Consider the following 17,912-nt stretch of genomic DNA (forward strand, 5'->3'; position numbering starts at 1 on the left):
ATATTGAGGATTTTAAGGAATACTTGAATTATTGTGGATTAGTTTGGTAAAAACAAAATATATGCTAGAACTCAGTTGTCGAAACTATTCAATATTGAGATGGACAGTTACCTTCATAAGGCTGATTGGGCTCATTAAGAAGCCACATTATGTCGCCGCTGGCACATCCGCTGGCCGGCACGCGCCCGACCACGCTGACCGGCTCCGACGTCTCTGCAACAACAAACGCTCACATCACCTAATTGCATTCATTGCGGACGATCATTATTTAATTATCGCGTGCAATTAATGTACAACGCGCACGTTTCTTGTAACTGAAACAAGAACTCTTACATGTTACAATCGCAACGGAAATGAAAACAAACACGTGACTAACTTATCGTAGGAATCATTTCGAATGATAATTATTGTTTCATTGTGAGTCTTCTTAATCGAGATATGCATTTCTCGGAACTAGAGGCTCGTACGCGAGTCGATTTATTTTGTCGTGTTTTAAACACATCGTTACTTTAAACTTTATGCACATTATTATTTAAATTGATTCGTAATTCGCACAAAAAGTGGAGATCAAAAAAGGGCAACGCCAAACCAAAAAGATTTGAACTTTTTTTAAGCTAATGCATCGACGACTCGAATACAGAACCCGCATGAAATACAAAAGTTAGGCAGGTGCAAGGAACCGACAGGAAAACAAAACAAACACCGAAATTGCATTGTAAGTCTGGTTTTTTTTTCTCTCTCACGGACTAACGAAATATGAACGCAGCTCGTTTATACTTCGAAGCGCATCACAAATTATGCGTTCGCCGCGACGGACGTAATCACCGGATGCGGGAGTCATCCTCGCATCTCATGCGAAATGATCGGACCCACCGAATTTTCTGTTAATTGAGAAAACATGAGAACGTAAAGGCGACGCGGCAGATTGGTTCGACCGCACATCCATTACCACCACATTTTGAATGTAGTTCGTGTTCCAACTAAACGGAAGCGTTGTATTCAATATCGAAATCAGATTGGCGATGCCACACGCGAACACCGTATTTAAGAACACGTTAAATTCGGAACGAGCTGGGTTAAATACATTACTTCGAGCGTATTCAATTTACAATACAATGCGAATGATTGCAAATGTTTACGACTCGTGGAAGTGGTCAAGATTTTACGATCAAGTAAGACGAGGTGACAATTGAACTTGGTTTTGAATTAGTTGTTTGTCGCTTCTGTCGTGATGACGGTATTTTACTCAATGATGGATTCAGGCGTGCTGTCGCCCTAGGCCCTGTTTATCGAGCCGTCTTTAAATTTTATTAATTTTAAAGCAATTTTTTTTTTTTTTAAATTTAAAATTACTTTATATTTTTTTATAAAAAATAATTTAAGTTAATTTTTAAAAGAGACTGTACCTTTTTTCGTCTCTGAAATTTTGGCATTTCTAAAGTAGATACTGAATTATAGCGTTTTAATTAAATTATAGCGTGCTGTCGCCCTAGGCCCTGTTTATCGAGCCGTCTTTAAATTTTATTAATTTTAAAGCAATTTTTTTTTTTTTTAAATTTAAAATTACTTTATATTTTTTTATAAAAAATAATTTAAGTTAATTTTTAAAAGAGACAATACCTTTTTTCGTCTCTGAAATTTTGGCATTTCTAAAGTATTTTCCGCCCCTCAAATCATGCCGCCCTAGGTCCGGACCTCACGGGCCTAGGCGTAAATCAATCGCAGATTTCACTTAATTTGTATAACTATATCACGGCCTCAACACACACCTGTCGTTAACTGCTTACTGAAGCCTACAGACATCACAACGTGAATGATACATTAGATCAGAAGTCTCAGTATAACGGCTGTCTCATCCTTCCGAAAGATATAACTGCGTCACGGCAGATAATACAAGAAAGAACTATAATTCAGTATCTACTTAACACATGATCACGAAACACTTCCACGATGAAGGGTGACCGTTATACAATACAATTGAGACTTCGAAATCATGTTACAAACTGGGTGACTGCTTTATGTTAGCTCCGGTATTCGCTCAACATCAAATGAGCTGTAAGGGCATCTTAGCATTAGAAAGAAAGAAAGAAAAATATACATTTGATCAGCTAATCAGAGATTATTCATTAATTATATGAATAAATATTAGTCGATATCGGTTTTTTTTTTCACTGCAATGTTTATTTTTATTTTTATTTTTTTTATTGGTTAGATGGGTGGATGAGCACACAGCCCACCTGGTGTTAAGTGGTTACTGGAGCCCATAGACATCTACAACGTAAATGCGCCACCCATCTTGAGATATAAGTTCTAAGATCTCAGTATAGTTACAACGGCTACCCCTGCCTTCAAACCGAAACGCATTACTGCTCCACGGCAGAAATAGGCAGGACGGTGGTATCTACCCGGGCGGACTCACAAGAGGTTCTACCACCAGTGTTATCCATTAGGTACTTCATGAATCAACTAGAAACACGAGTTCGTCTTCAGGAACAATTCTCTTACACCCATTACATTCATGCAACTATTGTTGAAAATAAGTAAAACTTAACTTAGACCACAAAAAAGTTTCGATAGTCATGATTAGCGCTTGTGAATTAGTTCATGACGGTGCGTTACGATGACGTATGACACGCACGTTGACACAGAGGGCGCTATTTCCGGCCGATGACGCAACATCCGCACGTTTCCGTCCGCAGGATATGGGAGGAGATACAACTGTCGCGCTACTGTCGAGATCAACTCTTCTGCTTCCGCGGGATTTGCGATAGAACACCGACAATATCGGTTGTATCCAGGGATATATGCTACATGATAAATGAGAAATTAAAATCTGTACTCAGGGTCGGATTTAAACTTAATGCCGCTCCTGGGCACCGGAAAAAAATCCGCCTCTATACTGGAATTTTACCTAAACTTAGTGTATAATGTTTATTTGTCAAAATTAAAATAAATAATTTATTGCGGAAACTTTATCATAATTATGTCATATATTCCAAAAATATAAATAAATATTCGGTTTTTTTTTCTAACAATTATAAATTTTGACTAAGGGTGACTCATAATTATATTACATAAAAAAACTAATTAAATTTATTTAATTACAGAAAATAGAAAAATCGATTATTATTTTAAATCGCCAAGGAAATACATATATTTAAATCATTTTGATTAATAATTTTTACCAAAAGTGCCAAAGTTAAAATTTTGTGAATGTAAATGAATTGAATTTCTTGAATTATCAATTAAAAAGAAATTTATTAATTATTAGAATTAATTAATTATATTGAGCAATCTTGATAAGACTAAAAAAAATTTTTACTTTCAAAATTTTGCTGCGCCGCCCTGGGCCCCTAGTGTAAATCCACCACTGTCTGTACTCAATTTTTAAATACCTAATGCAAGGACAGTGTACATCATTAAATTAAGTCAAAATTAATTAAAAAAGCCGGCAAAGGGTATGTTGTCGCATCGGATAGAGTTACACAGTTGGGATGAATGACCACTGGTAATATTCCCCACAGACACACCCCACTGAGTTTCACGCCGGATCTTCTCAATGGTTCGCGAGTCCGATCCGGTAGTAGGTTCGACGAAGCACTGTTCTTGTTTGGGTAGATGTTAGCAAAGTCTGTCAGGCTGAGTCACGTGAGCTGACTGGAAACCAAAATACCCCCTGCGGGCTACTGGTAATGAGGTAAGATTTAAAATAAATGTAGCAATTGTTGTCGTTAAGCTCCAAGTATTGTCTAACTGAAACAACGCATGTCCTAATCTTGTCCAAATTAACTTTAAAATTTGATATATTTTTTTAAACCGGTATTATATAATGTATGTTAAAGTCACCCATTATAACTTTTCATTTCCACTGTGCATCGATAGAGAATACGCGATTCTATAATCTAAATTTAAGAGACTTAAATATCTTTGCGACATGTACCACGGAGAGTACCCTGAGAAATTAAAATACTTGAATTATAGGTACCTTTAACATTAGATTGAGAATTCATAGGTAGACAAATAGCCACCCAATTGTGGACCATAGTCAATTGCATAACATGTGCATCAAGATTCACAGAATAAGATAAAAATAATCCCATATTCTGCCATTAATCTGTAGAGTTAAAAGCCACTTACAATAATTAATAATTTATTCGAATGAGCTGACGACAAAAGTAAAGAATTTACGAATACCTAGTTATTTGCTTCCGCTCATTTTTTCGGGAACCACTCCACGCTACTTGGAAAGTGTTAGCCATCGAAATATCACGGAAACACGTGTTAGTCAATCTATTCTCGGCACAATAAAAAAATCCTAGATATATTGTATGGATGAACTTGATGTACATCCGTTGGTGCTCAATGAAAGTTATTATTCAAAATACCTATTGTATAAATTAACAATAATTTGTTAAACAAACGGATAAAAGGTGAATTGTTTTATAGATGTCGAAACAAAAAACAGTTAGCATGTCACTCGGGGAACGTCGCGTCGTAATGTTCGCTAGCGGAAACCAGTAGTTAAACTAAACTACGGTCATTTCTCGAACCCTATCCCAACCATCTGTCTCTTCACACCCACGCCCGACTGTTTTAAATCAATTTTTACAGAGTACGTTTCATTATATTAAGTACACGTCCCGATTCACGCACTGTGCTTCTGCGGTTTTACACCAACACCTCGTATACGTTCCGAAAGTAAACAATCTGTTCGCTGAGCGCAGATAATATGATTTGAATATTACAATGTTTACGAAAGCTTCAGTTTTGAAACATTTCCTTGAGAAACAAAACAAAAAAAATAAAAACTGCTGACATTGATATAACACAGGCACTTAACTATATCCGTCATTTGGACACAGCATAGCATTTGGTAACAGGAAGGGAAACTAATGTTTTAAGGGGTTGCACTGATGACAGACCCCCATTAACTATGTAACAATTTGACAGTTTGTCGACTCTTTAAAGTCGATGTTGATATGTCTGAGCCCCGTTTCTCACTTTCACACGATTAGCTTTCAACGAATCAATAACTAACAACAATGCGTCGACGGACGGAAACCAGAGAGTATCCTGATTTATTTTCACTTTACCCTTAGCGTCCTCGGCAATAAAAATCGTAAGACATTCACAGGTTAATACGTCGACTTCATAAAAATTGGCCGGTGCGTTTTAAAATTCCTTTCCCATTCATCGAAAGTTCCATTAGGGACCGGTTAAATATACGAGCGGCTACCACTTAAAATTCAAGGGTGAGCACGAATAGGCGCGGATATTGGACTTTTAAATACGACATTATGACGGTTGACAACATCCATTAGCACCTATAGATAACGAGTAACGAGCTACAGTTGACACTTATCGCTTCGGATGTCAATAGTGATGATGAATGTGTTTTACGACGTAAGGGAACGAGGAAGGGAATCTACTGTCGAATAGACAGAGTCTATTGGCCAATCTAGAGGCTGCAAGAGAGGAATGATTGTTCTGTATTCAAAGTAACAATACGTTAGTGCTACATTGTTGCCGACGTTTAGATTATTGATCAACATCCTCTTGGTTCGTGATGAAATAAGGTAAACAGCTTTGCTCATCGATTAAATCAGATCGAACGCTAATTATGCATGTGCTTCGTATGTTTCCTTTAATTGATCGCAAGATTTCTTAGTAATGAGAGCCGCGGCCCCTTGTCCTTCGTTGTTTTTCCACTGTATGTAAATGCGACGTGACTCATTAGTGTAGTCCGTAGTAGTGGAATGCTTTGTAAGTTGGCGTAAGGGCCCCACATGAGCTACAATGCGTTTGAATATAACTTGTGAATCATTTACAATATTTATCGACCATTACGACCTACGATGTCAAAACCTTAAATTATTGCACATTGAAGAGACACAATTAGTTATGTCAAAACCATTCAGTACCTAAACTGGGTATGCGATACATGAATGAGAGTCACGTCCTCACTGTCACATAAACAATCTGTCGTTACCTTACAATCTCCGAATAAGGTACAACATAATCTGTGCCTTTGATATGGTCGTCACCTTGTAAGCGCCACTTAGTATGGCTGATGTATTGCACTAGAAGGTATGTACTTCGCCTAGAATGGTCACCTTTACCGGTCTCTATAAGGAACGGATATAGATACACTCAATAATGATCACCTTCAGAGGCCAAACGTTCAAGTAAACTCAAAAGATTCAGATAACCTCACTTGACTCAAACTTTGAAAGGCACAAGAATTTTAGCAAATTATAAGTTACTACTAAATGTAGTGAATAAAAATTCGAAATTTCCTGTGCTGTTTTATAAGACCTAGCGTCGCCACCACAAAATTAGCATGTCATTCACGACAACGCATGACTTCAATAGCAATCGACTGGTAGGCACTCAATCAAACCAGACAGTTAAATAACAGTAATAGGAATTTCGTGTGTCAATTAGAAGTGTCCGACCTGACTCACGGATAAGAGTGATAAAACTGATTTTAGTTACCATATGGTAACCATTTGGTTCCAATATACTTACCGTGTAGTGACAGATTAGTTTCCAATTTGTAACAAAAATGGGTTTCAAGAGATTTTAAAGTTGTTCCAAAAAAATTTGAAAATTATTATCATGTTTAACTTGTTTGAAACAGTCAAATAATCCAAAATTACTTTAGCAGTTAGAAACTATAACTGCTAAAAAAATAAATTGACATAATACCTAATTCGAATGAGAAAACGGAAACATAAATGAATTCAATAGTAGGAATGTATAAATAAATGAAGCATCTAATGAATTTACTTTTATTGTGGATAAATAAAAATAGTGTGTCGATCACCACGTGCGGTCCATTGATCGCGTGACGGAGCCGTGGAGGGGGATTCATTCATCGAGTATCCGCACGCCCATTGAACGCGACCTCGGCGCGGACGCAGCCGTATATGCGCCATTTGACTACGCCGAACCATCGTTCACACATTGCGCCGCAGAATGCACCTTTCACAAAACCACACGTCATAATCATAAATTATACTGAGACGTCTCGCAATATCAAACAGAATTAGTGAAGGCAATGAACTCGAACGACCGCATGACTAAAGGTATCTCACGTTTCAGATCTTCGACAGTTGACAATCGAGACTATTATAATTGACAGCTATTTCTTGTCACAGCTCCGTGATTCATAATAGGCCTACGTTGAACGAAACGTCGCTTAAAAAAAATCAGCGACGCAACAATGGAATGCTGATTACGACGTAGGTTTACGTATAATGTAATGAAAATGGAAATTACTTTAGGCGGTAATGTGGGTACAACACTTATCTCTGTTTAGTGAATTAGGCAAGTGCTAATATATGCGGACACCTACATCTGTCAACTAGCTTAATGTCGATCGAGCGCGCAAAGTGCAAGTCAATAAACTCCCACTGTGCTTTACTACACCTAACAACGAACGTAATGAAGCCATGTAAACTAGAAAGCATTTAGAGGCGTCATATTTCAAATGAGCACATTATGTAATACAGTAATTCGATAAAGTTAAAAGATGTGATCGAAAATACATTTTTTTTTAATTTTTTTATTGCTTAGATGTGTGGACGAGCTCACAGCCCACCTGGTGTTAAATGGTTACTGGAGCCCATAGACATCTACAACGTAAAAATGCATCACCCACCTTGAGATATAAGCTCTAAGGTCTCGAGTATAGTTACAACGGCTGCCCCACCCTTCAAAACCGAAACGCATTACTGCTTCACGGCAGAAACAGACAGGGCGGTGGTACCTACCCGCGCGGACTCACAAGAGGTCCTACCACCAATGAAATTCGGTGCTATCTTAGGTATTAGTTTACTTAAACGTAACTTAAACCGATTTATGTATACAAACATTCTATACATTGAAAATTCAACTAATTTCAAATTTTCATGTATATTGGAAGAGATTTATGCGTTTTCAGTTGAGAAAACGATCTCTGGGAATACTATTCAAGAGTTAAATGATTCATTGGTCGAATAGTTAACAGCAGTCCTGTTTATAAGCTTTATATCTTAATTTTATCACAAGCTAGAACTTGAACATGATGTTTACAAATCCAAAAATCTATCTGCTTACAATTAGCTGTATCCTTAAAATTGGTATTTAAAATGCGGTCGATATACAATTCGAACTTCAACTTATTTAATTGAATATTCAGGTCTTTCGTCTACCTAATTTATAAAACATTTTTCGTACGCCTTTCTTAAGAAATTTGATGATAATATGTTGTTCCAACTGCTGTTTATTAAAACAATCACATACCTCCAAAATTTAGCAAATGGTTACAACGCTATAGCTTGCAACGAATACCTAATGGGTTTTAAATATTATTTCATAATAACAACGGATAAAGTAGTGAATACATACATAGAACATTATCTAGAAAGCGAAAATCAAAACATATTCGTGCAGAGGCAATCATTTTAGAATCTCGTTTGCCAACATCGTCGAAATCCGGTTAGCGTCGGGACTCGTTAACTTCGCCGGTTCCTGATACTAGATCACCGTCGTAAATTTCAATTACAACAGGAACTTACATTTTCTTCCTTACCGAGGCAAGGCTACGCGAAAATATGCGAGAATTTATAATACATGCACTACCAGATGTATGCGGATAATCCCAAGCCGAGTGATATTAATTATTCAGCGCGATACTTTCCAGAGCTAACGCAAACGGAATCTGGATTCAAATAGGACACGCTAAAGAATAAGTAACATCGGACAAGAACCGGGACGAACGACCTCTAACTTTGCAAAGTGAATACAAATAGCCTAATCGGGTGGTCGACCACTTTGACCCAACATATAAACCATGGGAAAATAATAACAGGAATAAAATACGTTTCACATTTTCGCAAGACGGTAATAAAATCTTCTAAAACAGATACGCACGTCACGGAATCTGAGCATATATATGTAGTAACAAATTTCTTTTATTATTGATGACCTCACAACGAAATGTGCGTTATAAATATTCGTATCGTCATTAGCATATTCATTGACAGTTATCAAATAGCTTATTGTTACGTTTTGGCCATGTCGAAAGTGCCTCCGCCGACCGGCCTGTCAATGAACCGAATACTTACACGCACTTCCTGTGCGAGTATCGTATGTTCGCGAAAAGCATTACCATGTTTAATAAAATTAACGTTTAGGTTTGAGAATAAATTACAATGACAGTTAACACAATAAATTCTCGGGCTGCAAGCTACGACCGTGAATACGGCTCTGAATGTCAAAGGTTTATTACTCACATTGATCTCCAGTTCCGCTTACTATCTGCTTATTACTTGCTTACGCGATAATGCAACAGTCGCTAACATCATAGACATTATAATGCATTGACTACGTACAAACTAAACGGCGTTATGTAAAACTAGTTATTCAGTTCTCCAAAATGCTATTTGGTTAATGATATAAATATAAAATAAATTTTAACTTTATGTTTTAGCTTTTTGTTTGACAAAGCCAAAACTAAACAAAGAACTGTTAAGAAATTGAATATTAATACATACTAAAGTATTTTAATTAGACGCTTTCAGAAATACGTCGAGTTGCTTCAATAAAATATGTAAATACTAAAGTATTTTTCTTTCTCTTATTGAGATAATTGTCAGAAATAAAAGCGTCTTAGTTACGACAAAGCATTGGTTAACTTATGAATAGCTCATAACGGGGTGCATTGCAAAAGTAGAGCATTACATTCCCACGTACGTACCGTTGTTTCATACCTTGTTTACGTAGGGAACAAATTTATCTTTGCAATAATTCCTTTCATTTCAAACAATGCGTCGTGTGAAAATTGCACGATTCAACTATGTATCATTAAAATAATTACAGATTACTTGAATGATTCAATTATATATTTACACAATCAAAAATGGTGAATCACGACGAATTAAATCTGAACAAAATTAATAAAATTCCTAGACATACAAATTTACAATTGGACTACCAAAATTAATTACCTTCGTCCTAAAATAGTTTTTATCTAAAACATGGACAGGGACTGTGGGATTTTCAGTTATCGACTGAAGAAAATTTAAAAGTTCAGACTTCTTTTTTAGTGTTATATAGATATCAATCACAAAGTGAATGCCCCTAACACGTAATCGCCGATTTTTTTTTCTGTGCTTTTGTTCGTTCGAGCATCACTCAAAAGCTAATGAACCGATGTTGGTGGATGCTTTTGTTATTAAATAAAGTTCATGACTCTACTTCAAAGTTGGTAAACATTTTGTTTCGCCGTGGTGACGGGAACCAGATGATTAACAATAAAATAAATGTAATAGAACGATTATTATTTCAAGCACATACATATAATTTATTCTAATTCTAACACAACAGACCCAACCGTAGGTACTATATGATGATGATGATGTCGATATCGTATGACTGACTGTATCGACGAGGAAAATGGAAAAAGATCTCCCACTGAAACAGTATTTGGTTTGCTTTGCTAGGTAGATCGACGGTCCGCAAACTTTTTTTTTTTTCGAATGATGACTGTGACCCGAAGCAATTTTCAGTTTCACGAGGACGGATAGCCGAGACGACGGGCTCAACCAGGACAGTTCAAGTTTTTATTTACTTATTTTTGTTAACCAGACCCGCAGCCTCATTGCTAATGTTAAGTTGATATCGTTGCTCATAGACAATGTGAATGCCGTCACCTATCTTGAAACATGGAGTCTCTGTTATATGTATAAGGGCTAATTCGCCTTTTAAACGGGAGCACATGACTGTATCGCGGCAGAAAAAAGGCCGGTTGGATCATGGTAGGTACACAACCTACTCGTAAGTTAAAGATCTGCCAACAGTCAAAACAGGCACGCAGAAATATATATGTCTATGGTTATTGTGATAGAACGGCATTCAAATTGAGATCTAGAATAGGAGGAACAGGAAATGTGCCAATGGAATCGATACCGAGTGTGTTCCCACGCGAGTTTTGCGGATATACATTATCGCCATTGTCAGCGAAACAGAACTGATATTGATCGACTGCTGTATGTACTTATATCTATATAATATGTACAGGGTGTGAGGTAAACTTCCCCGCTGCCGAAATTAGTATCCGTAATAATAATAATAAACATAACAATAATAAATAAACAAAAATAAACTCGCTGTCTCCTGAGCACAGTGACATGTCCTTATTGAAACAAGCTTTGCTAAGATAAATGCGAGGTGCTGATTCAGAATGAATTATTTTGGTATCTTTGTTACCAATTACATTACGTAAATAATAAGAACCAGGACAAAAATACTTTAGCTATAAGGGGAAAAAACTGATTAAAAAAGTATTCGGTTCTTGACAAAAAGTTGTCAATCAAAATGATCCAAATTCACAGTGAAAAAACAATCTACAAATAAAACCCGGTTTAAAAATGAATAAATAAAGAACACAACCGGTCTGCCAAAAACGAAGAGTTTAAAATAATGTAATTCGAGTTATTCGGGTCGATGTAGCCCATTCATCCAAATCTATTCAGAAATTTAGGAGCTATTGTAAAATAAAGAAACACACACACACACAGAAACATTAAGCCTGAAAATATTACACTCCTTTTCTATGCAATTGCATAAACAATCCAATTGCTGGCCCAATGCCATTATATAGTCTCTATAATAAATTAAATTTTAAAATTTTAACAGTAAATATTTTAAATTGATTTGTGGATTACGTTAAATTTATCCGAATCTGTTTCATGGAATGCGTTTTTCAATATAATGTTCTATAAGGCCGAATCTTCGAACGAAACTGTGAGCATCAAGACAGCTCTTTAAATTGTATTCAAAAATGATAAGTTATGTTTTTTATTATTATTGCTTAGATGGGTGGACGAGCTCACAGCCTCCCTGATGTTAAGTGATTACTGGAGCCCATAGACATCTCCAAAGTAAATGCGCCACCCACCTTGAGATACATATTATATTTCTTTGACAGTGATTCTTGTATAATCGCGGTAGGTATCATCAGTACCACCTGCCGTCGTTTCGGATTCCATCTAGTCTCTTCCCGTTCAATTTAAACTTAACTTTTAGTTTTAATGTGTGCTTAAAATTTCCTGTGTTATCAGAGCAACTTTCGTTCAATCCTCAATTTAATTCAATTGAAAGCACCTATTAAAGTAATCAAGCTGTCACATTAAGCCGTTCTGTGCGACTGCCCGTTTGGCATTCAGATGGAATCATGTTACAAGACACTCTATACTCACGTATCTTACCATAACAGGAGTGCTCAGTTTCCATGGTATGTCCCTTGCCTTAACTAATATGTATTACCGACTCAAATATCTTATTTTCAATATAAGCTTATACTATTATTGCTATCTATCTTAGATTTCAGGGGTCGGGCAAGCTTTTGCTAGTCACATCGACCCTTGGGATCCATTGTATCTATTACCTGTCTCTACACTCCTCATCTACAAGCAATGCCTGCAAGTTTTTTTGAATTTTTTATTTATTGCTTAGATGGTTGGACGATCTCACAGTCCACCTGGTATTAAGTTGTTACCAGAGCCCATAGCCATCTACAACGTGAATGTCGCCACCCACCTTGAGATATAAGTTATAAGGTCTCAGTATGTTTACAACGACTGCCCCACCCTTAAAACCGAAACGCATTACTGCTTCACGGCAGAAGTAGGCAGGGCGGTGGTACCTACCCGTGCGAACTCACAAGAGGTCCTGCCACCAGTAATTATGCAAATTATAATTTCGCAGGTTTCATTTTTATTAGACGATGTTATTCCTTCAACTTGGAAGTCAATCGTGAACATTGGTTAAGTACGTATTTCGAACACCGTTGCATCGGAAGGTACGAATGCACCGGACGTCTTATCCTTTAGGCCACGACGACTTCACAAAAGAGTTCTGCAATAGCGTGTACAGCCAAGAACCTATAGATATCTTGGTCAGGTTATAAATTGTCCAAGATGTTCAGGACCATTGCACCAAGTCTGATATTATTAATACAATTGTTAGCGGTTCTTTCTGTGCAATTATGACCTCGACCGCGTGTCTTCCGCATGTCTGAAGGGCAGTGTTTTATTATTATACACATTAAGGTTTGTGTGATCTTCGCTGGGTCCCGAGCGGCCGACTATGCCCATTGTCAACTACCTTCTATGACAAATCGAATTCACACAAAAGATTACGATTATAAATAATGAGAATTAAAGTAAGAGATAATTATGCTGCCTTATATTTTAGACAGTAAATTGTATAATTCTTGCTAAGCAATTATAACTTGTCATTATTATTATAGGCACGTTTAAATGGATAATCAAAATGTGCTCATGCGGGTTCTTTGTTATCCTAATATTTTGTTTGCGTTTTGAGTAATTCTCTGCGTTAATTTTGTCCCTATTCAAAAATCATTGCAGAATACACATACAACATCTAATAATTACTGGTATAGAAAGACTGAAGGCTAGGGCCCTGGGACGACGACTGGAATTTATAAGTTAAGTGAGTATATCACTGATGATGTTGACAGACATAAAGAAGTGGTCTGAATTTGAAACAAATAAATAAAACTGTGTCAGTTATGTTTGTATGTCCCGATCAAAACCCGGACGGACTATATCAATATAGTGAATTGTTTTCTAAATATCAAAAATACAGTAACAAAATTGACATCAATATTAATTTGAATTCTAAAGAATCACACTTTTTTAACAAACCATTGAATGTTGAATGAAATGAAATGAACCAATATTGAATCAACAATTAATTTCATCGTCCTTTTTATCCTGTTTGTTATTGGTTAGGATATTAAAGCGAAATAATAAATAAATAATAATAAATATTTACTAACAATCACGCCACGTTAACTGGTCCCGTGATAAGTTCGTAAAGAACTTGTGTTACAGGTACCAGATAACGGATATAAATGTAAGATTTTTATTATACACATACATATATTTAATATGCATCCATAACCCTGGAAAAGACATTTATATTTATCATACAAATATCTTCCCTTGGCGGGATTCGAACCCGCGACCCCCTTGTGTAGTGACCATGTCACTTACCACTACACCAGACGGCCGTTAATAAATGAATATATAATAAAATTCTATACATACATATTGTCATCGGTATTGATGAATGTGGCAATTTTCAAGTTAATCAGATGCCAGGAAGTCAGTGAATGTGACGTTTAAAAATTCCGTCCCATACAAAGAAACATAATATCAATCTAATAAAAGCATATTGAAAAACGAATCTATACTTTCCTTCAAATAGAAAACATTGAAAACAAAGATAACTAACTCATGACAATTTACTCAGTATCACATCAAATTCAACTTACGCTTCGCTGTGTTCATATAATTACTTAAAAAAATTGACACACGTGTCGCGCTGAAAAGCCATGAGAAACGTGCCGCCTTTGAGTTATGATTCCCATCTTTATATTCAGCGATATCGCGATGCAAAGATATGCGGGGGCACAATTAGTCACATTGCACAAAAGAATCACATCATTGTGACCAGCGTGCTCAGCGCGAGTTTTTTAACATTTTCGATATCGTAAAAGTTAACTAAACGCTATCAGCGCCCCTAGCGGCAAACGTTCCAACTCCATACTAATTTAAGTTAACTTTTACGCTATCGAGAACGTTAAAAAACTCGCACTAAACACACTGACCGCAGCGAGTACAGAGAATAAAAATGACTCAGTCAACTTCCAAGGACGGTTGTACAATCGTGTGTCCGAGTGAGGTAGCGATTAACATTGTTCCTGTGACCGGATGTCGATCAGTAGCCTTTGGTGCAACGTGCCTGTACTTCTATAGTACCCCTGTGTCGTTCTGACCTTGCTACCGACCGGCCAAGGCTGCTTAATTGGGATGAAAACTAAGGAAAATATTTACCTGTCGAGTATATTCGGAATTTCATGAAGGAAAACATGACGCACGTTCGAAGAAAATGTATATTATGTTTGTGATGATTAACAAATTGTATTAAAAATATTCACCAGAACAGCTTATGAACTTAAAATGTAAATATACGGATTATAAATAATATAGACCTGCGTGCCGATATAAAATAATGTATTAACGTCATTAACAAAATTTGCTATAAGCCTTAGATGAACTCGCCGAGTAAAACAATCACAGTTGATTGACGTATTATCTAATATGGTCTAATGGAAGATCAGATCATCTAGTCATGCCTATAAGCGAGAAGTAAAATGCAAAAGTTACTTAAAAGAATAATCAAAGTTGATCGGTTTTTTTTTTGTCAGGAGGAAAACGCTGGACTTCCGCCCTCCATTGGGGATGGAGGGCGGGGTATGTCAGAGTCGAACTGACTAAAACCTGCTGTCGCTCAACAACCAACGTCCAAACCTCGCATGAGACAGAACTCATGAAAAGGCAAAGGGGGGAAAGTGAAGCGTTTAGTGCGGAGCACATCTCTCCCATCACCCTAAAGTTGATAGGTGCAATGTTTTTATTATAAACTTATACTTGACACACATCGCCATAACAAGACGTCCAAGAGGCAACATGTCCATAGCTTATTAAATCTCTTCTATACATAAAACACGGCTGACGTCACTAAATTAGAAATTTTCTGTTCGTTGAACATTGTTTATTGATAATAAGAGTAATGATAGTAGTATAATCACCTTAGTACCACCTATTTAGTTAACATATAGAGGGATAATATTTATCAGGAGCACAAAAACAACCAAATCGTGGTCGTCACATCCGGCCCGATGACCGCGCTGTTGCGCAAGCGCCTACCATTTACCAACATGGGCATTGTATGCAAAACGATTCGAGTCGTTCGCCAAATACCAAACAACGCTAACGGTACCGATATTATTCCGAACGTGGGATGTGCCATATCCAACGCCTCGACATTTCTCAAATAGAAAAGTCAAAGCAAACAATAAAACACTAAGATTTAAATTTATTTCCGGTTATACAATGTAAATGTAAGACGATTACCTCGGACCCTCGCTGTCTGCACCGTGAAAACACAAAAGACTGAAATCACACACCCGGACTTAAAATTATGATGTTTACTCAAGCTCGGACGGAGAAACAAGTCTTTTGAAATATACGCACGCCGCTTATCCACGGTATCAAAAGCACCGGAAGGATTTTAGAGGCCCTTCTGTGCATCGGAGACCGGTTACATAAACTTGAATGCGATGAATGATTGTTAAAACTCGGTGTAAATAATATATACGACTGAATCAAGGCGAATAATCTAAATAAAAAAAAAAAAGATTCAGTAAGATTAATCGGTAGTCGATAATTTTTAAAACATATTCGATTACCAAAAGTTTATTATTAATATAGAAAAAAAACCATTTCATTAATATAATATACACTGTATCTTTAAAACCCAAAGGCGCAGTATTCCCGTGAAATAAATCCTGACCGGCACCGGACGTCCGTCTTTGTCGATATTCCTACATCAAAGAGAACCAGTGAAAGCGAAACGCAAATCATTTTAAATCCTATTACGATAGCGAAAAGATCGTTTTTATTATTTTATTTTTTATTTAACACAAACCCGTCCGGCGTAAATCTAACAGATTTTGTCATTTGAAAATATGAAAAAATTATATATTTTTTTGTTACCAGATCACTAGTAATACAATAAGTGATAAGGAAATACAATGTTAAATATGGACTTGGTACTTACTATTTATGTATATGTTTTCTTAAGCTCCATTGATACATTATAATGAAATTTTGCTGTGGCAACGCTCACGTGGACATTCAATGTAAGACCACAACCATAATCATACGCATGCTTCATTCATTCAGTGACCCAAAGCAATATATGGAAATAAAACTTCCACAAAATAAGGAAAAAATATGTATTCGATTTCAAACAGATAAAAAAATTATGGGATAACATTACTTTCACTAATGTAATTTTGTTTCTTTTTTGCTTTGTTAATAACATTAACCATGTATTTAAAATAAATGATCATTGTTTTGTTTTTCATTTATTTCAACAAAGTGGAATTACCCCTGAGATCTTTGTGAATGAATGAATGAAATCATTATAAGTTTCTATTATTTTTAAATTATTAAATAAAGCCGTTGCGTATTCCATTTTGATTTACAACAAAAAAAATGAGGTAGAATAATGAGGAGGAAAAACTATGACTAATAAAACAAAGACGATGAAAATTTTAGAATATCCAAAACAGAGTTTCTATACATCGAACAAGCAGCGAAACTTCTCTGCGAAACCAATGTCATTTTTATAGAATGTGAGGAGTAAAAGAGATAGATAGCTATTAATGTGTGTATATCTACTTCAAAATTTAGAAAAATAATATAAATCTGCGCTGTTGTTAGCGAAACTTTGTTAAGTAAAAAAAATAAAATGAGATGATTGAAATAGTTTATCAATTTCACAGTTTTTTAACAAAAAGTTTCATGGGTGTGAATTAGGTTTATACGCTATATTCTATAGTGACGGTGACCCTTCCGACGATAGGTCAACAACGTTGTAGATGAAACGAAATTATGAAAACAATTGGGAGGTTAATAACCTTTTCAAGTTTAATTCACGACTTTGCCCTATGTCAATAAGAAACCAAGTCGATCCAGTTCACAATAAAAATACTGCAGGTTGAATCAATTGTTTTTTACTCATAATACTTTCTTAACATAAGCTATCGACAGTCCAAATAAAAAACAATAGGCAAAACTAAGATAACTCTCAGAACTAGATAGCATCTTTAATTTTGTCACTTCATGTGAGTCAAGAGCGGTCACTCGTGCGCTCTGTAGGCGTCGCCCACGTTCAATCCATTTCCGCTGCGGACCTTATGAATGAGGCGAAGTATTCCTACATTTCTCATCAAATATTACACATTAATCCCAGAATTTAAAAGAAAG

General features: G+C 36.2%; 2 protein-coding genes across 7 annotated transcripts in view; both read right to left on the bottom strand.

Annotated features, from left to right (window-relative positions):
- The window catches only part of LOC110385588 (uncharacterized), a 933,915-nt gene that overhangs the window by 390,162 nt on the left and 525,841 nt on the right, over positions 1–17,912 (bottom strand). The window lies entirely within an intron of this gene.
- LOC101741169 (E3 ubiquitin-protein ligase HECW2) overlaps positions 1–17,912 on the bottom strand; it is a 112,838-nt gene that overhangs the window by 72,079 nt on the left and 22,847 nt on the right. For all 6 annotated transcript variants that reach the window (XM_062670384.1, XM_062670383.1, XM_062670382.1 and 3 more), the window contains one exon: positions 112–213. In XM_062670384.1, coding sequence (XP_062526368.1) covers positions 112–213 — 102 coding nt within the window. The remainder of the gene's footprint in view (positions 1–111; positions 214–17,912) is intronic.

Source organism: Bombyx mori, chromosome 10 (genome assembly GCF_030269925.1).
Source record: "Bombyx mori chromosome 10, ASM3026992v2".
Lineage (NCBI taxonomy): Eukaryota > Metazoa > Arthropoda > Insecta > Lepidoptera > Bombycidae > Bombyx > Bombyx mori.